This window comes from Halyomorpha halys, unplaced genomic scaffold (assembly GCF_000696795.3).
Source record: "Halyomorpha halys isolate HHAL.00 unplaced genomic scaffold, Hhal_1.1 Scaffold778.1, whole genome shotgun sequence".
NCBI lineage: Eukaryota > Metazoa > Arthropoda > Insecta > Hemiptera > Pentatomidae > Halyomorpha > Halyomorpha halys.
The window spans coordinates 231,081-255,070 of NW_027107890.1; the positions used below are offsets into that span (position 1 = coordinate 231,081).

At 29.9% G+C, this 23,990-nt stretch overlaps 1 protein-coding gene across 1 annotated transcript in view; it reads right to left on the reverse strand.

The window, feature by feature from the left end:
• The window catches only part of Cadps (calcium-dependent secretion activator 1), a gene marked incomplete in the record, with an annotated part of 128,392 nt that overhangs the window by 43,540 nt on the left and 60,862 nt on the right, over positions 1-23,990 (reverse strand). Inside the window, 9 exon segments of the mRNA XM_067046263.1 lie at positions 2,004-2,116; positions 5,166-5,289; positions 10,034-10,097; positions 12,379-12,480; positions 12,560-12,747; positions 13,634-13,770; positions 19,210-19,398; positions 21,466-21,486; positions 23,237-23,412. Coding sequence (XP_066902364.1) covers positions 2,004-2,116; positions 5,166-5,289; positions 10,034-10,097; positions 12,379-12,480; positions 12,560-12,747; positions 13,634-13,770; positions 19,210-19,398; positions 21,466-21,486; positions 23,237-23,412 — 1,114 coding nt within the window.

Genomic DNA, 23,990 nt, shown 5'->3' on the forward strand with positions numbered 1-23,990 from the left:
CAAGGATACTACCCTGAGGTACACCAGCAGACTGACGGAATAGGGATGAATAAGTGCCGTTGTAAGTTACTTGAAATAATCTGTCGGAGAGATAAGAACGGATAATGAGGAAGTATGTAGGGGGTAGGAATTCACGGATCTTGTATAGCAATCCTAGGTGCCAGACTCAATCAAAAGCCTGTTCTACATCAAGAAAGACTCCCGAGCAGTACATTCCGCACTCCTGTAAAGACGAGGCAACATCAACCACACGATGGCATTGCTGGATAGTGGAGGGGGATGTTCGGAAACTAAACTGGTGATCTGGGATTATGTAGTTGGAATCAAGGATAGGGTACAGGCGTCTTAAATATTAAAATTAAATTTTGAATTTAAAACAGAAATTGAAGGTTTTCAATGGTTACATAAAAATCCCAAACCCTAAATATGCCAGCTAAATGTGCACCTATCTAACAATAAAACAGAACCCATGCATATATTTTAGTGCAATCTTTAGATTTTTTAAAATTAATGATGCCAATAATAAGGTTTAAAAATTATAAAATATTATTATATACAATAATTACATTTTTACATCATTGAAAATTAAAAAAATGCTTATAGTTTAAGAAAAAGACATAACATGTATTTATATTTGAATGGCCTAATTTTAAATTAAAATGAATATTTTTCACTGCCCTTATTTTCTGAAGTCTACATTAAACATAATATTTAAAATAACACTTTTTTGAAGTCCAAATGAAGAAAATATAAGCATATTTTAAACAAAAATTGGCCTCATATGTTATTAGTATGATGATTTTATTGAGGGATAAAATCATACATAATCAGATATAACTAGTCTAGTTAAAAAGAAAATGTAATTTGATATAAATTCACTCTAGAAAATAATAGAAAGCAGTCCCCACTAAAACTCCAGGTATTAACTGACAATAGCAGGATATTAATAACTGTGGATATGAACAATGTATAAGTATGAATAATATTGAATTCATTAAACATGGCCTTTCAGAAGGAAGACTGTATTTAAAATATCTTCCTTTTTTAAATACTCAATAAGTTTATATTTTGACTTCATATCATCTAACCAATAGGAAATATAATCAATCACAAAGAGTGGCAATATAGTGTTTAAAAAAAATATGCGAATTCTAACTATTAAACAAAATTTATATATTTTATATAATGAGAATAAATATTGAGTTATTTATCATATAAAATGCATAAGAAATTTTGCTTTAAATAGAAATAAGTTACCAACTCAAAATACAAGCTCTCCTTTCCCACCTTTACCAACCTATATTATATTGAGAAGAAAATATCACATTATATTTATTCATCCTACTGAATAATTAAAACAAAACAAAATTTAATAAAAAATTATACAAAGGTTAATATTTAAGCATATTTATTAAAATTTTTAAATATAAGAATGTAATAATATTGATTTTCTGAAATTCAAGTCAATTGTCAACTTATTAATAATTTTGAGTAAAAAATAACCTGTTATTCTTTATTCTTATTTATAATTACAATTTTTTTTTAAAATTCAATTGCTCAGTACAAAATGCAACACTTAGGGTTTAAAACATACAATGTGAAAAACACTCTGACAATACATATCCTACAAAAATATAATAAAAAAACAGATTTCATTATTATTTTCTAGTTCATTCTAGCTGCTGCCAATCATTAAGTGAGCTCTACAAACAAAGAACTCTACTGAAAAAAGGCATATGAGGAATTTTAACAAAAGCAAAAATAAATGTTTGTGTAACAAAATGTCCCACCTTAAAACCAAAAATAAATGGCATGTAAAATAATTATTTAAAATTTATCACCTAATCGGAAAGTACAAATTGCTTTACTTTCAACCAAAATTGAAAATTAAAATTAATAAATAAATAGTTTTAATATTATATTTAAAGGTCCCAAACCCCACCTGTATAAAATTTGAAAAATAAAATACTAAAATGTTATGAATAATAAACAATTAAACGTACCTCAGCATAATGCTCTTCATTTTGCTGAAGAAGATCAACACAGAGTTCTGCTAAATGAATCAGGTCATCGAGTTTTTTACTTGGAGCTAAAATATTTTCAGCAGAAGTTTCTTCTAGTGAAATCAAACCAAACCTTGGTTATAAAATGGTATTTAAGTTTGGTATTCTTAAAAATAAAAATATTTTTACAATGTAACAATGACTAAGCCATATTAGAATTGTACAGGAACTAAGAAACAAATAATAAAAATATAAATTCTATTTTCTCCTTAAAACTGGAAGGGACTAATCTGTCAGTAAATGATTTATTTATACTTAGATGCATTTTTTATGTTTTCTCTGTATAAGAAGTGGTTCTCGCATAATTTAAAAGGTAGAGTGCTGGGGATGAACAAGGTATGAACTTTGATTCCCCTTCCCTGAGGTTGATGTTGAAGGATTTTCAACATATTACCTGTGTATGAGGAGACGTTGGTTGGGGGTGCGGTCAGTGAAGAACAAATCACAAAAAAAACTTATTTATTAGTTCCAAAGTTTCACCCAGAATTTCTAACCTTCATTAGGGCTAAGAACAAAAAACAAGATAACAGCCAATGAATAAAAGGATATATAAAATGATTAAAAAATAACTAATACTATCGATGCATAAATAGTATAAACGGACATGAATAATTTAAGTGTTATAAGAATATAAAGGCTGTATGATAATAGTAATATTAAAATTAAGTAAGAGGAAAGACCAATTAATAAAATTATTAATTATATGTGAAAATCTAGTTAATAAATATATATACAAACTGAAAATTATTAAAAATAAAGTGATGAAAGGAGTGGGAAGTAAAACGTATATATAGGTAATTAAATATTTAAGTAAAATAATAGAGTTACGGAAATAAAAATATAAAGTTATATAATATAAAAGAAACAAAGAAATATGAATATTGTAATTTAATAATAATAATTTAAAATTAAAATATAAAATGGTACAATGAAAGATAAGAAGAGAATAAAATGTAAAACACTAACCTGCTTGGGTGAGCAGTTTGGTGTTATTTAAAAATAATTTTCATTTTATATATACTATACCATATATATTGTAATATCCTCTTTTTTAATCAATAGTTGATATTTATATATAAATGATTTTAGATATGTTTTTATTTTATGTATGTCGTCTCAGTATTGCTTATTTGTTAATTTAAATCAAAAAGCAAGCTAACCAGTTTTCATTGTCTAAAATTAATACGTTATTCAAAACAAAGAAGATGGCGGTGCACGTCCTTCCAAAGTAGTTGTTCAATCTACAACTTTTGTTGTTTCTATACAATAATAATAGAAAAAGAATAATCAAAGAAAAAATAGAAGAAAATAACAATTATCAATAAACTATTTAAATTGTAAATCATAGGAAGTAAAGAAGATTATTTTTGGATTGACTTAGCATATCGATTATTTTGGGATCGACCAGTGAACATTGAATATAGAAGATAGGAAACGGGTACTCTTGATCTGGCCTGGTGAGAGGACGTCAGTCAGCTAGAAGTGGGAAGGCGTGGAAGCCATTGTTAGCAGTTGGACATAGCATCATAGACAAGAAGATATAAACAATCATCATAGGAAGATGTGTAATTGGTCAGTTTTGTTTCTAACTGGAATTTATTGGATTTGTAAAATAGCTATTAATTAAGTTTAAGAGCTATTAGTAGTAAAGTGTCGTCTGTTTCTGATTGCCTGGAAACCCACCGTGAGAAAAGAGTCTATTATATTATAAAATTTAAATAAAATTCTCCTATCTGTTAAATATTAAAGCTTTTAATTTGAACCCAAGCTATCTTTTATATTTGAAATTAGTTAAAACTATTAAAATTCTTTTTATTTTATTTTAAATAATTTTTGAATATTACATACAATATATATATATTTACTAACTAGATTTTAATAAGTAATTAATTTTTCTTTCTTCTTAATCAATGTTAATATTACTCTTCTCATACAGCCTGTATCTTCTTATAACACTTAAACTATTCATGTCTGACTATTTAAGTATCCATAATGTTAGTTATTTTCTAACCATTCTATACATCCTTTTATTCAATGGCTGTTATTTTGTTTTTTGTTCTTAGCCCTAATGAAGGCTAGAAATTCTGGCCGAAACGTTTGGTCTGTTTGTGAACAACCTAGCTCAGAAACAAAGTTGTATAAAACTGAAATTATATTTTCATAGCAGGTATAAGCCTGGGATGCTATAGTAACTTTTTTTCTAACATTGATTTATCTAAAATACCACTTATAATACCAATTTTAGATATTTTTTTACCATTTTTTCAAAAAAAGCTCTAAAGATTTGGATTAAACTCATCATAACAATGTACAGTCAAGTGATATTTAATATCATTTAAGTTTTGTCTTAATTGAAACAGTCTGACTGTACTTGAATACCAAATATTCAAAAAACTTGAAAGTACCTTTAATTTTGTTTATTTGAAATAATTAACCATCTCTTATAGTCAGTAGTAATAAAGGATAAATTAGAATATGGAAGAATTTGATAATTAAGCAAAAGAGAAAATAAATGTTTTCCTGTTTCGATTGCTGTTATGACAATAGTCACAACTTTTTGACTATAGTTCAAATAAACATGGAAACCTCAAAACATTAATAGTAGCTTTTTACCGTAAAAATAAATATAAATATAGCAAGGGGAAGTATTGCCATTGTGAACAATAAAAACGTTGTCAAATTAGAAACGAGCAATGATTTCAACTCAAAGTAGAGTGGTAAGTGAAAGTTGTCTAATCCTCACACTGTACTAGATTTTTCAGTCAAGTGTACTCTTTTTAAAATTATTTTATAAGACTTAAAATATGTTCTTTTCAATCATAAATGGGAAATCCATTTGTTATTGATATAATTTTTAATAATACATAACTTAATTTCTGATAAGTATATGGTGAATTTTTTAACCTTACCTGATCATCTTTTTGACTGTATAATTGCATATACAAGAAATATTATTTTTTTTTTCTATTAATTCTTAAAGAATGAAGCAAAATATACAAATAAAAAGAACTAAAATAATAATGAGACAAAATATTAAAAATTATAATAGCATCCTTGTTGGGCATAACAAATAATAAAAATTGGAAATATTAGGAAAACTACCTTCAATTTTCGCTTCTGCTGATAATCTGGTATAATTAACAATTGCTGCAGTTTCAAGGCTCTTCTTAATCATTCCTCTAACTTCTTCTGGAGGAACTGGAGTGACAACATCCTTCATAAGCACCTGTATATTTAACAAGTGTTTAAAATGAATTCAATCAATATACAGTACCTATATAATATTTTATCAACTTAACATTCAGATTACTTTAAACTAATTTTTGATTTTTTTGCAAATTCCTCAATAATATTGCAGTTATAAGGTTTTTTTTTTTTTGGTTGCAGTAGGTGGATGGACACACATTCATAGATCATTTATATTTATAAAATTTTTTGCATAATTCCATAGAATTTGACAAAAGAAAAATATCGGAGTACATTCACATCAATTTTATTAGACCCAATGATTCATAAATTAATTTCTAAATATTAAAAATTCAAATACAATATATTTGATCACATTAAATATTATATTATCTTTCGAACAATTTTATGAACATGATGGGTTAACTCTTTATTAATCTGAGTTAAGTAGTTGTAGAAATAGGTACACACATATTAATGTTTAACACATGGACTAATGCATGGGGGAGCCAGAAGTTTCTAAACAAATTCACTCCAACAAACAAATTTTCTAAAGAACTAGTAATGCCTCAATAGTCAATCTGCCTTGTCTTCTGTAAAACCTTGCCTCTAGAGACAAATGGGACCAGGCTACCAATTTATTTTGAAGTAGATAGCTATCACTGGCATCATAAAGATAAAGGTTAAACTACAGCCAACAGTTTATAATGATCAATACTTTGACAGAGATCCCTTCATTACAATGAGTGAGGTAAAAGTATAATTTACAGGACCACCTAAATTGTACAAATGATGGATTATTACTGAAACCTATAATCATCTATGATGAAGAACACTATGAGAAACCAACACTTGACAGTTTATTATTGCAATGAGGAGATCGCTTTTTATTCAATGACCATACCTTGCTAGCCAAGGAGAGGACAGATCTTTGATTATGAATAAAAAAATGAATATGCCAAAGCCATCCTTGGCAGTTGGGTTAGCCACTTTAGAAGTGTTCTAGAAGCTTTTGAGGATTTAAATATACAAGATAAAACTCCTATTCTGGAGTAGAATGATGTATTGTTTATATGGAGTTTATCAAACCACCAGAAGAAGAGGAAATTAATGATGCGGTCCTAAAACTAAAAAATGATCAAGCCCAGGATCAGATGCTGTACTTTTGAAGGCTGGGAGCAATGAATAACTCAAAGTTATCAATGACCTTCTCCACAAAATTTGGATAACCAAGAATAATCCAAAGGAATGTTACACAGATATCATTCTCCTCCATAAAAAGGGAGATCAAAGGAATTGCATTATCATGATGTAACTCTCCTGATCTGCGCATATAATATGCTATCTGATATCATATATCAATGGCTACTTTATAATACAAAAAGAGAGGTAGGAATCTACCAGTGTGGTTTTATGAGAAGGAAATAAATCACAGACGAAATCTTTGCTTTGAGGACCCTGCTTGAAAGAACATGGGAATATACCATCACACGTCACTTCTTTATAGATTTTAGTAGCACTTATGACACTGTCATTAGAGAGGGATTGTGCCAGGAAATGGAAGAAATGAATATCCCTCTTGAATTAATCCATTTTACAGAGTTACTTATGATGAGATCAACATGCCAAAAAGCAATGGAGAAGAACATGATAGGCATAAGAAGAAGCAAAAAGCTCAGTAGTCTAGCAATAAGGAAATATACTGGGATCACAGATGTAATCAGGCATGTCAAGAAGATGAAATGGCAATGGACTGGGCATCTAATGAGGAAAAACGGCGAAAACTGGGCTAAGTAACTTACAGAGTGGATCCCCTTGGATATGAAAAGGAACAGAGGCAAACAAAGAAGAAGATGGGTACACGAGATAAAGAAGGTAGAAGGAACACTGGTCACGAAAAGCCAAGGACAGAAAATACTGGAAGATGAAGATAAGTGAACTCTCAGTGAACCAAAGTACGGATAGTCCCTGTTAAAGACTTTATTACTCCTTTAAAAAGGAAGGTCTATATACAAGTATATAAAGAAAAAGTAGATGGAAATATAAATGTAAATAATGCTATTATAAATAAATACTATTACTATTATTATAATTGTTAGTTTTATGATGGGATCGATGTGTCAAGTTAGAATACAGGAAGACCTGTTGGAGCCATTCACGACCACAAGGGGCATGAGACAAGAAAATCGTCTGACATGCAACAATTCAACCTAGAGCAAGAGAAGGTGATAATGGACTCTAGTGTGCAAAAAAACAGTACGATTCTCACCAATTCTGTTCAGATTCTAGCCTATGTAAATGGTACAGATACCATCGCCATGTCACAGAGGGACTTGGAAAGGGTCTTTTTAGCAATAGGGGCAGCAGGACTGAAAATGGGTCTGCAAATCAACCAGGCAAAGACCAAATATATGCTTGGTAACCCTCTACAGCCACCAACACCCACTGTTACATTTGGAGGTTACACATTTGAAAGTGAGAATACTTTCATGCATCTAGAGTCCCGTGCAGACAATAAGCCCAACCCAAAAGTACATGGATACATTACCACAACAAATAGGTGTTATTTTGTTCCGACAAAAATACTAAAAAGCCACTGCTGTCGAGAAACACAAAAAACTCTCTGTAAAACATTAATTAGACCAGGACTAATTTAGGCCTCAGAGACATGGCTCTTATCATGTGTGAATGCCGATAGTTTAATGATGTTTGAGAGAAAAATTTTAAGAAGAATGTTTGGCTCTATAAAGGATGGCGACCAACATAACCTGAGGCACTTAGCAGAATTGTACCAAATCTACTAGGAACTGGATATTGTACAATATATAAGACCCTCAAGACTGTGGAGGGCTGAACATGATGCAAGATTGGATGGTGACTCACACATTAAGACCAATTATTGTTTGAGTAAGTGGAAGGAAAAAGAAAGAGAGGACCGCCACGACAGAGCAGATGAGGTAACTCAAGCACAAAAATTTCTAGGAACAAGAGCGTGGCAGACCCTTGAAAAAAACAGAGAGAAATGGAGGCGATATCTTGATAGCATGAAGAGCTATACTGGGTTGTAATACTTGTGATGCTGATGATACCTTCACACCAGAAGACAAGAGATTGACTAATTTACACCGCTCAGAAATTGAGATAGTAAGGATAGTAAGGGTGGTAAGGGCATCAAAAAAGAATAAACGTAGTAAGGGTGGTAAGTGTAACAAAATAGAGTAAACGTAAAAGCTAACATACAAGACGTAGATGAGGACGTGGAAGGACTGCCAAACAAAATGATAGTGACTAGACTAAAACACTCAAGCATCATGTTGCCTCTGAGCTCACCTGATCTATCAGAACAAATAGCACCAGCACAATTTTGGAGGATATTCAGAGTGGTCTTTCCCTAAAGTTAACTGCTGAATCAATACCAAGCATTAGAAATTATACAGGAAGAATGGTACATAGCCAGCAACAAAAGTAGGAATTCCAAAGCTCTGAGCTTCCAGAAAGTTTCAAATGTTGTCTTTAAATTGGCTATTTTGCCAAGGCCAAAACTCTTCCTATAAATGTCTTGCCTGTGTGAAGAGATCTTTACTGCCAAGTGGTGGGAAAGATCACTTTATTGTACACATGGTGCGGAATCTAATCTCCACTAAAATGCTACAAGAAAAGATCCATGACTAACTCACAGTAAACTTTCACTGGTAATTCCACAACATACTGTTACTGCCCATTGTTACTACTTGCAATCTTCTATGAAAATGCCCACCACGGTGGCTAAATCCACTCACACCTAATTTATATTACTTACAAGTAATGTAAATCACTTATAAAGGCTTATAAAGTTCATAATTTTATATAATTTACAATATGAAGAATTTATTTATAGAAAAATTGAACTTGAAAATGGACTAGGTATAACCAAAACATAAGCTGATGATTTGAATAAACTTTATGTAGTTGGTAAGGTTTTTTTTCTTAATCTTCCTGAAAATTAAACAATGACTATATTTATCTATTATTAATTTAATAATAAATTATAATTAGTGTATTTCAGTTAATTTAATCTTACTGCCATCATAATATTGTAACATAAATTTTCTAGTAAATTATGTTTTCCTTTTTTTAGAGTTTAAGAGCTTCAATGGTATACCATCACTAGCTAGTAATTTTAATGATCCCTGGTTTATTATAAAAATTCCAACTTAATGTCTGAACTAACTTAATTCTCATAAAAGATTGTATATATCACAGCTAGTACCATACAAAAAAAATGTGCAGTGGTTCCAAACTGGTAACAGAAAAGTATGAAATTGGGAGAAATTTTTATATCTAAGTATTCTCTTGAATTCCTAGAGTTGCAAAGTAAGTATATACATTTTTTTCAAAATTCTGAAAATTAAACAATAAATAATATTGACACATGTTCTAACAATAATTAAACAGTACATACAAAGAAAAAATACAAATAAAAGGAAGATGGTCTGAGTGCGGTCAAAATGATTTAAACAATAAATTTTACTATTAATAACAAATACAAAGTAACCCAAACAGTAAATTTTACAATTTGAGTTTTTTTTATCGTACTCAGACTATCTTCCTTTTATTAATTACACAAAGTCAATCAACGATCTTCTAATAAATATAAATGTTTTAAGAAGCATGATTAAAACAAAAATTATATCAACAATTAACATCAAATTAATTGTCAAATTAATTTAATGCCCACAGGAACATTAAAAGTAATTAAAAAAAATATTTTGTGCAAAAATTGTATAGCAATATTTAACACTAACTCTTTCCAATAAAGAAAGTGTTGCCTTCAATGCGCCCTCTGGTCTTCCAAATGGAAAACAGTATCTGAAAAGATAAATTATAATCATTTTCCAAATAATATTAAAGAGATACTTAAGTGCTAGGTATACAATTAAATTCATACATAATATTCTTATTTCTTGAATCTCTCATAACCACTTCCATTAAAATTTCACTTCATGAGAATTACATGGCACTTTACAATCTATCTAAACTACTGTCAAACAATTTTTTTTTTTTTTTGACAAATTAAACTACTTCAAAACAAACTAAACTTCAAAATAAAAATTAATTTTTGAAAAATTTCCAGAAAAAGTAAATAATTTAAAAGACAAATCACACAATAAACTTTCGTCTAGAAGAATCGAATATGTTTCTTAGTGGGACATTTTGCTGTTTCCATTTAACAATTCAAGTTTGCCTCTTTCTCCAAAAAGTTTTCAAAATGGTGTTATAATTGATTAGTTTGTTACCTATTTAATAGTATTAGTATTATTATTTATAACATTGTTATTAACTTAGAGTCTCATACAATATCTTTATGAAAGTCTTTTGTCCAGGGATAAATCAAGATATTACATGATGCAATAAATCTATAAAAAAGTATTTAATAGAAAATCAAAAATGATCACATTCATGGGGTAAAACAGATTAATTTAACTTATGGAATGTATAGTAAGGAGAAGTATTGCAATCATGAAAAATTTTGGATTCGAGTTTTCTAAAAAGATACATGGTCTAAACTTCCGATTCATTACAAAAGACTGATCTACATGACTGTAATAAGGCCAATCTGGACATATGGAGTTGAGCTTTGGGGCTCCACTAAACCTTTGAATTCCTCTTGTATCCAATCCTTACAATCCAAACTTTTTTGTGAAATCCTCAATGCTCAATCATGAAAAAAATTCTTCGTGTCACATGTATTACACATGTGTTCCACTGTATTCAACTGTTCAACCTAAATTTCCAGAGATAGATTTGTTGATTTCATCTGTTATCCCTTTTGAAGCTCTAAGACGAGTGGAAATTTTACAGGAACATTACCCAGAACTGATCCTACTTCCTCAGCCAGTAGTCATGAGATAGGGAAGTTAGTCAGAGAGTGCTGAGTATTATCCTAAGAACTTTAACTAAATAAAGGATGTTGTTTCAATGCTAGATGGTAAATCAGTTGCAATTTCTTCTCAAACACAGACATTGTTAGGAAATCGGATTTTGTAAAACAATCTGGCTACTATTTCCAGCAATTTTGCCTTCATCACGCTCAACACTCAATCACTTTAAGTATTACTATACTACAGCTTCAATAACAGATCTCCTCTATCAAAATTTGTAGAATTTATTAATTAAATAATTCCAAAAATGGTAAGGCGAAACAGAAAACAGCATTCAAAAGAAACTACAAGATGTCTTAAAAATAAATTCAGGCTCTAAAGATTTGTGAGGGTGATTGCTGAAATCATTAGTGGAAAGGAGATGAGAGTGAAAATGTCAATAGACTAGAACCTTTTTGAAAGTAGATACTCAGTCCTAATATGAGATAATTTTACATCTAAAAATTAAAAAATACATGATTTTCCATCTGTTTTTCCTGATCATGAACAGATCCGTTCTTGAAATTAAAAACTGAATTCCATTTACATATTGGTTTTAAAATGAATATATTTGGCATTTTTATTTAATTAGATGAAAATCCTAGTCCTGATAATATAGAGAATCATAATAAGTATTGAATATTAATATTTTTTTATTTTATACCAGATCAGCCTGGTGGGCCTTACATGATTGATATAACCGTTATATTATATATTATTTTTTTTAATAGTTGAGAAAATTCATAAGAATATGTACACACAGACATATTAAAAAACATCAAGATTATATTTCACAAACAATATATTTAAACATAGACATTTGTTTCAGTTTATCAATTGTTTAGTTTTTATTTTATATTAATGCTTTATTTTAATTATGAATTTTTTAATCATTTCATTAATCTTAGTATTAATTTATACTGTTTTGACATACACTATCTGATAATTTACCAGTTTAAACATTTTATAACTGCTTTATATTATACTATCATATTATGTTATTTTCAAAACATATAAAGCCTGATAAAACTTGAATGATTCATTCTACCTAATCATTCTATTAATAAACTTTCTATGTCAACAGGACAATCACAACACTCCAACAGGGAATAAAGATTATTTTTCATCTTTACTTTTTTTAACAAGACATTCATGTTATACATTATACCTATAGGAAAAATGGGTATATTTGCTTAAGAATAGATTTGAGTTAGCTTCTAGAAACTCACCGAAAATTAGTTATTTGGTTCTCCAATAATATTCTTAATCTTTCCTTTATTTCCTGGAATTTCTCTTTTTCTTCATGGGTAACTGTTCCAACTCCGTCTGGTCTAAAATATTTAAAAAATGTAAATTTACAAGTTAATTTTATTATTTAAATGTTATATAATGGATATTAATTAAATATACCTATTTCCATGAACATGGCTAGCACAAAAAGCAAAACTGTAGTGGATCAAAGTTGGATCAATCATGATGCTTTTTTCAGCACGATCTAATAGATCATTCATATAACATAGATGTCGGTAGCAGCCACGAACACCATAACGAGCACAGTATTCATCAAGAACAAAGACTTGACCAGGGCTAAACCAACCCTATGACGTTCAAACATAAGAAAGAAGATTTAATTAGTTCAGGTTCAGTAAGCTTATGAATCGATCATATAAAATTATAACATTAAGGTTTTTATTGTAATTAATAACATAGAAAAGATGAATGAAAAGTAGCAAATGACTTCAACATCAAAATGCTTTAGTAGCATCTTTATTAAGATATTGTATTCATATTTAATTGCCTGCAATTAAGTGAGAATGCCAATCCTATGCAAATGGTCAATCAGGTAGTCATGGGCATTACTTTTATGGAAAGGGAACACTGATGGTTCTGTAGATGAGGAATAACATTACACTGAGGAAATGAACCTACTGAGACAAGATGTTTCTAGATTTTGCTGTCAATGTTATGTTATTCAAGATTATGTTAAAAAGGCTTGTCTAGGCATGGTATAAATAATTTAGGTGATATAGTTAATGGTCAATTACTTATATAGGTATGATATGTTGGTAATACTGGTTCATCAAAAGACTTGATTAAGGACTAATTCTAAAAGCTCCTGTTGCAATACATATTCCTGCATGGTGGACTGAATAGAGTTTAGTAAGGTTGTATCTTCTGGCAGAGTTGTAGATGAAACTGCCAAAATCAATTGCAATTTATTAATGCTTGATTTATCTTGTACAGATTGTTTTGATCTGTCTTCTAGCTAGTTCTGTTAAGGACCCTCAGTTTATAGCTAGTTCTAAATGTCCACAATCCCAAATTCAAATAGTAATTATTAAAGCATCAGTAGAAAATCAATTATTGGATATACTCAATATTCCGAATAGGCTTTAATAGATAGGTAGGTAACTGTAGATTTTTAGTTTTGTTACTTTTAATATAATACTTATATTACTAATATAAAATAAAATAATAAATTACCAAGGAACAGTAAGGATCATTAAGCCTGTAATCTAAAGCTAAAGTCTGAAGCATTTTAAATAATGAGGCATGATCAAATTTACAAGGATCAGCAGATATGAATTCTTCCATGCCATGCTTTCGAGCTCTGTCAGCATCTGTAACACAATTTTTTTTTTTAAATAAGACCAGAAAATGAGTTTGAAACAAAATTATAATTTTCCAGTTATAAGTTATTCATTATGCTATCTTTGGCATAGCAATATTTTACTACTTTAAAGAGGATTATAAATACTTTTATCTATTTAACTCAGAAAAAAACAACACTAAGAGTAATTCTGAATTGACTGATTTTAACAAGTTTTGATAGATTTCTTCCAACTACTTGACGGAGGAGTTCACGCTCCGAAAAATTTTGCCTTAGTAATAAAATGGTTGTTTGTGTTTATCTTAGCGGCTAATTTTTAGAACTAGTATTTGTGAATGAAAATTTGAAATGAAAAATTTTAATTTTGTTTAACATGATGAGTTGATAGTTGAATGTGGATATATATATGAATGAGAAGATGATTAGGGGGTGCAGTCAGTGAAGAACATAAAGAAGTAAAAACTTATTTATTATTGCCAAAACTTCGGTCAGAATTTTAGACGGCCATCAGGCCAAAGAACGAAAACCAAATAACAACCATAATAAATAAAAGGAATTACAGGATGATTAGAAAATAACCAATAAAATAGATACATAAATAGTGTTAAAAGAAAATGTATAATCTAAGTATTATAAGATATAGGCAATATGAGAATAAGTAATATTAAAATTAAGGAAAAGGAAACATAAAATACATATGATAATCTGTAAAATATGTTGGTAAATATATGTTCAAAATTAAATTTATTTAAAATTAAAGTTATAAAACAAGTAGGAAAGAAAACATATAAATAACATAATTAATTAAATGTATAAGTAAAAGTTCTATAAGATCTAAGTCTATCTATAAGAGTATAAGTCTCCTCATATATATTATCCATGGTCAACTATCTTCTCATCATAACTTAATAACATGGGTAAAGAGGAAAGAATAACAAAACAGTAGAGGAAGGATTAGGGGTATAAAAAGAAATAAAACATGAAGAACATACCAACTAGGACAGGTCTCAAACACAAGTGTAGTGGAATATGACCGGTTGATTTCAGATTTTAAAAAATATGTTGAACTAGAAGAAGGGGCTACTGGTGAAAGTCAAGAATGTGTTCACAAGCTACATTACTTAGATAGGTAAAAGTAAAATATACAAAATGTATATGACCGTATAAGGGGACAAAGTGTGGCTGTGAAGAACTAAATGAAGTAGTGAGACGAATTTTGTAGTTGTTTATAAGTTTATTAAGATATGGGAGGGAAAGTTATTAGTAGTTAAGAATATCTGTTTTTGTCTTGTATGTTAGTTTCATGGAAATGGGAATTAGAGAGGAAAGGCAACGGGGAATAAGGTTTTAAGTTAATAATTAAAATAATTAAGCTAAATTAATTTTTTGATAGTAAGGATGTTGGGAGTGGTAGTTTAAAAGTCCGCCTAACTAAGTTGGTTTAGGATACCAGTCAGAGGATATGAAGTTTTCTGGGTCTTATGGTGAGGAGGAATGATGAGAGTGATTATATTCATGTTCTACAGTAAAGTTAAAGTGAGGGTGGTAAGAATTAAAAGCAGATAAAATATCAGGGATTTAGGATGAGGAGCTCATCTACATATTTTTTTAATAAGGATTATGTCAACTGGAAAGAGGGCAATAATGGAATCGAGCAAATCATTATGGACAATCTTGGAAAGATTGAAAGCGAGAGGATTTCCCATGGCCAGTCTTAAAATTTTATTTTATTGTTGTAATTTTTTTAATGAAAGTTATGATCAATGAAAATGTTTTGAATTTTATAAATAAAACTATATGAAGAATAAAAATAAATTGATGTTTTAATAATTATTAATCAGCACAACCTTATTTTAAAAATTAAAAACAATATTTTCTCTAAACCCTGAAATGGGATGACAAACTTTTCCATCAATTAAATCATTTAGGTAATCAAGTTTTTAAATCAATTGAAAACTGTATTCCTAGACCATATTAATATTTATTATACATGGTTTTCTCGGTTCAGAACTGGAAATTTTGACTTGGAAGATGCAAAGCGCTAGGGTCGTCCTTCAACTGTTGATGATGACCAAATTCAAGCATTGGTCACAAACAACCCTCACTTTATGACATGGGATATCACAGAAACACTTATCATATCTCATGCAAGTGTCTCATAATCGCAAAGGCATAGTTTTCCATCACGATAACGATCATCCTCACGTGTCTTTACAGATCCGGCAAAAATTATTAGTTTGGCAGGAACGTGATCCCCCACCCACCTTATTCACCAGACCTTGTCCCAACAGATTTTCACTTATTTCGGGCCCTTCAAAACTCAATAAATAAAAGGAAAACATTTTAATTCGCTCGAGGACTGCAAAATGGACATAGAGGAGTTCATTGCGCAAAAATCTGAGAAGTTCTGGGAGGACAGAATTAAAAAATTACCTGAAAGATGGCAACATGTAATAGATCAAAATGGGTCATATATAATTGATTAAAAATATTTACAAGAATCTGAAGCTTTTATTGAAATCACCAGTAAAACATTGGTTACCAGTGGGTGAATATGTGGAGTATGAAATACGAAAAATCAAGTAAGAAGTTTATTGATAAAACAGTTGGAGGAAAACTTAAATGCATATGTAAGGAAAATTTAAAACATTAATTATCGTAACTTATATTTATTTTGTTCCATAACATTTCTTGTTTCTTTTAATTGTATGTATTTATTCTTAATGTTAAGGAAATATTTAAAACATAAAATATCATAACTTTTATTTATTTTGTTCAATATTGTTTTTGTTTATTTAATTCTATGTATTTATTTCTAATGTTAAGGAATAGTATGAAATTATACCCCATTAAAAAATTGAGTAAAATATTTTGAAAAAAGTATATGTTTCTAATTTAAAATCAGTCAATTTATATTATGGTGAAAAATTAAGTGTAATTCACATATGATGTTACATTTTATTTAATTAACAAATGAATATAGTATTTATAAATTAGAAAAAACATAATGAACACACACGCACGAATGCATCCACTCTCACACATACACAAAATTAGCCCAGTGAGCGAGAGGTCGCTTACTTCATGAGGCTCGAAAACAGGATTATAAACATGCTAAAAGGAACCTAGTCAAAGCAATAAAAGAAAGTAAATGAAACTGCTGAAAAAACTGTGTAAGGAGGTTGATAAAGATACGTGGGGAAGGCCCCACAAAATAGCTCTGGTCAAACTGAAAATCTCAAACTTGTCGCCTGAAGTATTTGGTAGAAGTTACTCTTATTGCCAACCAGGCTGTTGCTGTGGAATGAGGTTGGCTGTCTTCGGTAAGCCTACAACTTGCAGATCACAAGATAAAGGCCCTCCTAATCACAAACAGGAAGCAAACCGAGATCATCACTATCACAGTAGGTAGGTTTGAGATTCATTTTCAGCCATATTTAAAATATCTAGGAGTTATGATTGATGAATGTCTCTGGTTTAATGTTTACACGGAGTATATTAGCACCAAATCTGCCAAAGTAGCATCCTTATTGTCATGCCTTACGCCAAATGTTAAAGGTCCCAGGGAAAGTAGCAGAAGGCTTCTTGCTACAATTGTCCCTTCAATCATATTATATGGAGCTCCACTTTGGAAAGAAGTGATGGTTATCAAATCATACAAGAGAAATATGGTTTCTGTTTATCGCAGAGCTTCCTTAAGGACAGATAGGTGCTTTTCAAACTGTTTACTATGAGGTGGTGTGTGTGATAGCCATAATGCCACCTGTTGAACTTCTTGTTGAAGAAGAAGTAGGCATTACAAGATGGTTTTTTCGGGTTTTGAAAGAAAAAGAGTAGAAGATAACCATCAATTAGTGGCAACAGTGTTGGGAAGCTGAAAATTCTGGTAGATGGACTTGCAGGTTAACACCTGATGTTGGTTTATGGCATGGCGAGTAGGATATTTATGTAACACAACTGTTGACTGAACATGGATGCTTTAGAGCCTACCAATCCTGCTTTAAATTGGACAATGCCACAGAATGCCCTGTATGTCTGTTTATCTAAGAAACAGCATAGCACTTGTTTTTGACTTGCATACAATTTGCAGAAGAAAGAAGCGAATTGGAAAGATTGTGTGGAGGAGGCGTCACACCAGAAAATGTAGTGAACCATATGCTGCACTTAGACCAGCATTGGGATGTAGTGAAGAGATTCACCACAGTCGTCCTTAAGAGGTTGAGAGCGAAAGAGAGGGCTATAAGGTGCGACTAGAATGGAAAACATGAAAACCATGGGATGAGGGGGCACAAAACAATGAGGCGCACTCAGCCATTACCCTTCTTAATTAATTAAGAAGAAGGAATTAATGCCTTATGGTGGTCCTGTGAAGAGGAACGAACAGGTATAGGGAGGTGGTTTTAGTGGGTAAAATACAAGGATAGGTACAGGCCTAGCCATGTCTTTTGAAGATTTCCATGGACTATAAAAAAACAAAAATCACACACTTTTGTGGATCTTCAGGACCACTCAATAAAATAACTATATTGAGGTAACATTTGGCAACTATATTATTTGCATAGCCTTACAATGAAAAAATCAGTTTTTAGAAAAAATAATATTTTCAACAAATTATTTTAAAAAAACTACAATGTAAATAGTATACTTATTAAATAATTAGTTGAAGATATTATTTTTTCTAAAAAACTTTTTTTTTTTATTGTAGGGCATTACTATGCAAAGTTGCAAAATGTCACCTTAATATAGTTGTCTCAATATCTACAAAAACACATATTATTAACGTACGAGGAGAAGATAGTTGGGGGTGCGGTCAAAGAGAAACTGAAACGTTTCAGCTAGAGTTTCTAGCCTTCTTCAGGGCTAAGAACAGAACAAGATAACAACCACAGTAAGTATAGAAAATAAAAAAGAAAGTATAAACAGAATAACATAAAATGAATATTTTTACAAAATAGAATTAATAAAATGAAGTGATAAGAGAAGCGGGAAATAAAATGTATACATAGGTAATTGAAAAGTGGGTAAAATAACATAATTAAGGAAATGAAATAAAAATGAAGTTATATAATGCAAAGAAGTATGAACATATTAGTTATTAATAATTTAAAAATTGAAATATGGAAAGAAAAAGAAAATTGAGAGGAGGAAAACATATGTAACAATAATAATTGATAAAGAGGAAAAATATAAGTAAAGTATACCAAAAGAAATGAATAGAAAAAAAAAATTTTTTTTTGAAAACACCAATAATAATGTAGTGAACTAATAATAATATATAGTAGTGAATAATAATATATATAGTGAACCAATAATAACATAGTTTCACTTTGACCGCACCCCCAACCATCTTCTCCACGTACGTCATCCATGGTGAACTATCCCTCATAATCATATTATTAACAGTCAAGAAAAAAGTTATCTATTTATATATATATACACCAATATATACCTCCTTGAATTTTATAAATGGTTGAGTTCTTAGCAGCCGATGTGACCAGAGGTGTTGGCTTATGTGACTGTCCTGTAGCCCTATACATAGCCATAACCCAAAGATGACATTCATTTTCATCATCACATGCCAATATAATATTATCACCTTCCTTAACAGCATTAAAGAAGTATCTACCCCCTTCCAAATCTGTGAAAATGGAAATGAAGATTTGTTTAACCCATTTCTTATCAATATAGAGGGATATAATATAAAACTAATAATACTGATAACATTTATTTGTGAAAAATGAATTTTTACAATAAAATACAAAGAAAGCAGTTTTGTATGAAAATATAATTTATTTTTACAGCACAAAATCAACTGTTAGTTAAGGTATTGTTTTAGAGTACAAAGTGATAACACTTTTTAATGGTGAGTAGATAGCTGACAATGGATTATATATATGAGGAGAAGATGATTAGGGGTGCAATCAGTGGAGAACACAAATAAGTTGTTATTTATTCGTGTTCTCCACTGACCGCACCCTAATCATCTTCTCCTCATATAAATAATACTTTCTGGTTTAAAATGGTCATTATAATACAAGCTCCATATAATATACATAAACATCATTTAATACAGAATAAAATAGATATAATACAAAGTCATATTTATCTAACTCCTTACTTTAGCCACACCTCATAGGTAACAATTCTTATTGTTTTCCATCCGCCCTAGACTGTCACTCTCCAAAATGATTTTTTTTCCCATGTTAGCTTCAGGTATCAATCTCTTCTTCATTTTAGTCTTTTGGAGTAAAATTCCTGAATTCTTTAAGTATATCTTTCATCTTCAGTTCTGATAGTTTTGTAGGCTTTATTAGTCTTTCCTATTATGGAGCACTCTATTGAGTTGACTGAGGTTCTTAAATTAATTATCATTCATGACCCATATTTCATTTAATATCCTGGCTTTCCACCCCCTAATATTCATCTTCTATTCATTCCAAAGTCCTTCCCATTTTTGCCAGTGATATTATCCAAATATAAAATACCAGTAGATTGTATTTTAAAATACAATCTACTGACTGAACTGGAAAACTATTTCAAAAATTCTTAAGATTCGATCAACAAAATGTAATAATATAAGATAGAAAAGGGAATATCAAAGAAACAAGATGAATTATTAGGGATTTTCACATTTTTTTTTTTTAATGACACAACAGACCGTGGAGGTCTCGCACGATGTATTTCTTAAGTACATTGCGCGTTTCCTGATGTGGTTTTCATAGGGTGGGTCCGTCACTCCCACGCCTATTTTTGTGAATGCCACCCATTGGCTAATGGGCCTCCCAAATACCCGGTGGGAGATTGTGAGTGAGTGTTATATAATTTTAGGCTTGAAAAAATCCCGGATAGGGCTGGGCTCGAACTCGCAATCTATGGGTTGGCAGACAGGCACATTACCACACTGCTACCGTCACCCCCTAGGATTTACACATATGAAGCATTAATTAGAGTCTAATATTTTTTTTCTTTTATTTTGGGGGAAAGTTTTAGTTCTGCTCAGTTTATACAGTATTACCAAATTGATTGTTGCCATGATGCTAGTTGGTTTATAGATATTTATATGGTCATCCATACATAATTCTTCTGAACCATCATTTCATCTATCTACATCAATCCATTATTTTTTAAAATTAAGTTTCTATTCAATGATTCTCACAAGGCTGATTGAATCCTATTTTAGACTTAAACTAATTTTTTAAAAATCCTAAATGAGCCTGAGAATCGACCCTGTGTTTCTTTGGTTAAAAGGTAGTGATGCTACCAACTATGCCAAACCCACAGATCAAAAATTAGTTCTGAAACTTTGAAACAAAATAAGATATAGGTTAACCAATGAAGATGTGGCCTTTCATGTGGGGAAATTCAATTCTCTCAGTCAAACTAACTTTTATTTTTACTCTACACTAAGGTATATTGAAGTCATATAAATTTAACAATCTAAACAGTAATAAATAATAATGAAATATTATAAATAACAATAATAAAATAATATTAATAATGAAACAAATATTATAAAACAAAAAACTGAAATAATTAAAATAAAATAAATTAGGTCACTATACACAACATTTATTTCTCTTGTAATAAAGAATAATTTAGAGCTGTTAATTTTTTTATTTTTACATAAAACACACTTCCTAAAATTGTAAAATATCAAAATCAAAAGAAAATTTAAAGTACTGTATGTATATCATAAGCCACATACCCATTCCAACCATGAGATTAGCTAGAAAAAAATAACAACAGAAGAACTTGAGACAGAGAAAAAAAAAATATATCTATATATCAGTATTTATAATTTATATGTGTATTTTTATATATATACATATAAGTTAGTTGTACAGAGCCTCTTAATAATAATTATAACTCTGTATTATTAGAATTTAAGTTTGATAACAAACTCAATACCATATGTTCATATACAATATTGTATACATATATATACAATAGTAAAAGTTCAGTTGTTAAGTAACCTTGTGTCGTTACACTGCTCGAATCCGTTTTTATTTAAAGTTAATTCTTTCAGTCTAATCATAAGTTATATATATATACACACACACAAACACACTTCCTTATGCAAATGACACCATAATCCATGAAGTCATATTAACTGAATACTCAAAATCATAGCTATTAGGAATATAATGATTTTGTTAATCATTCTATCTAATAGAAAGTGATTCTATGGGAAAAGATGTACTAATGGGTAGGTTGGGATCTTGTATTTAACAGGTGTATAAATGAAAGTAGGGTGAGGAGGTCGATAATATAGGAGTTTTTTTTGTTTTCCAGGTTTGGAATATAAACGTGCAAAGAAGGTATAGTCTTCGGATACTGGAATGTAGCCAACTTTGCTCAGAATAATAGTGAGGGATATGAGAACAATTGGGAATATAAAAAATGATTCATACTAACCAGTTTATTGATCTTTTCAATCTCATATCTTGTTCACCAGACAATCCCACACAAACTAGATGTCCGTAACAAAGTTGTGGGAGAATGAGGAAGGATAATAAAAACTGGCAGGTACTTGAGGGAAAGGAATCTTGGAATCTTTGGAGCTGTTTTAGGATTGATGTGGATTTCCAGGTTATTTGGGAAATATAGCTATTTCCTGTTAGGTCAAACTGGTCAAAGGTGACTCCTAGGTTTTGTATGGTATTTTGAAACTAGATGGTTATGTTGTTTAGGTATAGTAAAGAATATTAAGGAAGGGTTTTGAACCTGAGGATGGCTTTGGTTTTTGCTGGATTCAGGCTCAACTTAATTTCCAAATAAAAAAATAGTACTATAAACTTGTTAGCTCCTTTCTATTAGTTCCTATGTTTGTTTGTAAAAGATGCTCAAAATAATATTTGTATATGACCTTGAATATTATGTTCTACATAGGTTTATATTATCATAATGTGGTAATAGTGAAAAAGTGAGATTGCTTCAAGTATTTATATAATTATTTATTTTATTTATTATTTATATAAGCAGGACACATTTTTGCTAAAGTTTCAAACTACATTTTATGTTGAAAATAGATTATGATCAAAAAGTTAAGATGGACAACTACTAAATAAATATTTTCAATTACAATTAATACAGTAATTAAGTGTTATATTTTGTTTTATTACTCCTTAATATGTTACTCCCAAGAATAAGACTTTTTTAAAAATCGATACCACGAAATCTATATTATTAAGTGTGAGCCTGCTTAAGAATATTATCGAGGAACATTCCCTGAAGACAAAAAAAATTTAAAAGAATGAATCAATTGACTTTAATTTTTAAGAAAATGTATACCTAAATAGCACCGGATTTGGAGAATGACTCTTATAAGCAGAGGTATGCACATAAACAAATACATTCTTATAGATTCACTTTCTATTTTGGCAACCTCTGATTCTGCACATTATTAGTGAAAAATGTATAGGACTCTTTACTGAAAAAATATATTTAAGGTTTAATAGCTAAATAACAAATATTACCACTAGCTGGTTCAATATAATCAACAGTATAGCCATCAAGCTGCATCATTTCAGATGGTTCTGATTTCTTTTCTTTATAGGTACACATAGCAAAAGTATATTGTGAAACTTGAACGAGAACAAAGTATCTCTTTTTCCACTTCTTCCAAACAGCTTTTCCAATAGCATACAAATTCCTGCATTACAAAAATAAAACAATATAATAAAAAAATATGAACTCTCAAGGTTTTTAAAAACAACACAATGTATGTTGTTAAACTTATAGCATACACACACACTCTTCCCTTATATTCTAACCTAATTTAAGGACCGTTTATATATATTTTACATGCTTCATCCATGCCATGAAGGCACTACATTGGTTTTAGGTTGAATTTAATAATTTAAAATGTTAAGTAAATACAGAAGATGTAAAACAAAAAACAAAAATGTAATCAAGAACCTTTCCTTTTATTATGCCAAGTTCTACTGTTTTCCTATATTTCAACTCACTTATAAGACTTTCATTTCATTTTTTTCTTTAAACTTAGAAGTTTTGCTTTTTGGTGATTGCAGTAGGTCTTTTACTTGACTAAAATGGCACCTGCAGTGTCATTTTAATTTTAATTAAAAGTAAAAATTAATATAATACTTTTAATTATACTTTTGAAATAATAATAATTATAATTATGAGAGATAGTTGACCGTGGATGATGAATGAGGAGAAGATGGTTGGGGGTGCGGTCAATGAAAAACACAAATAAGTTCGATTAAC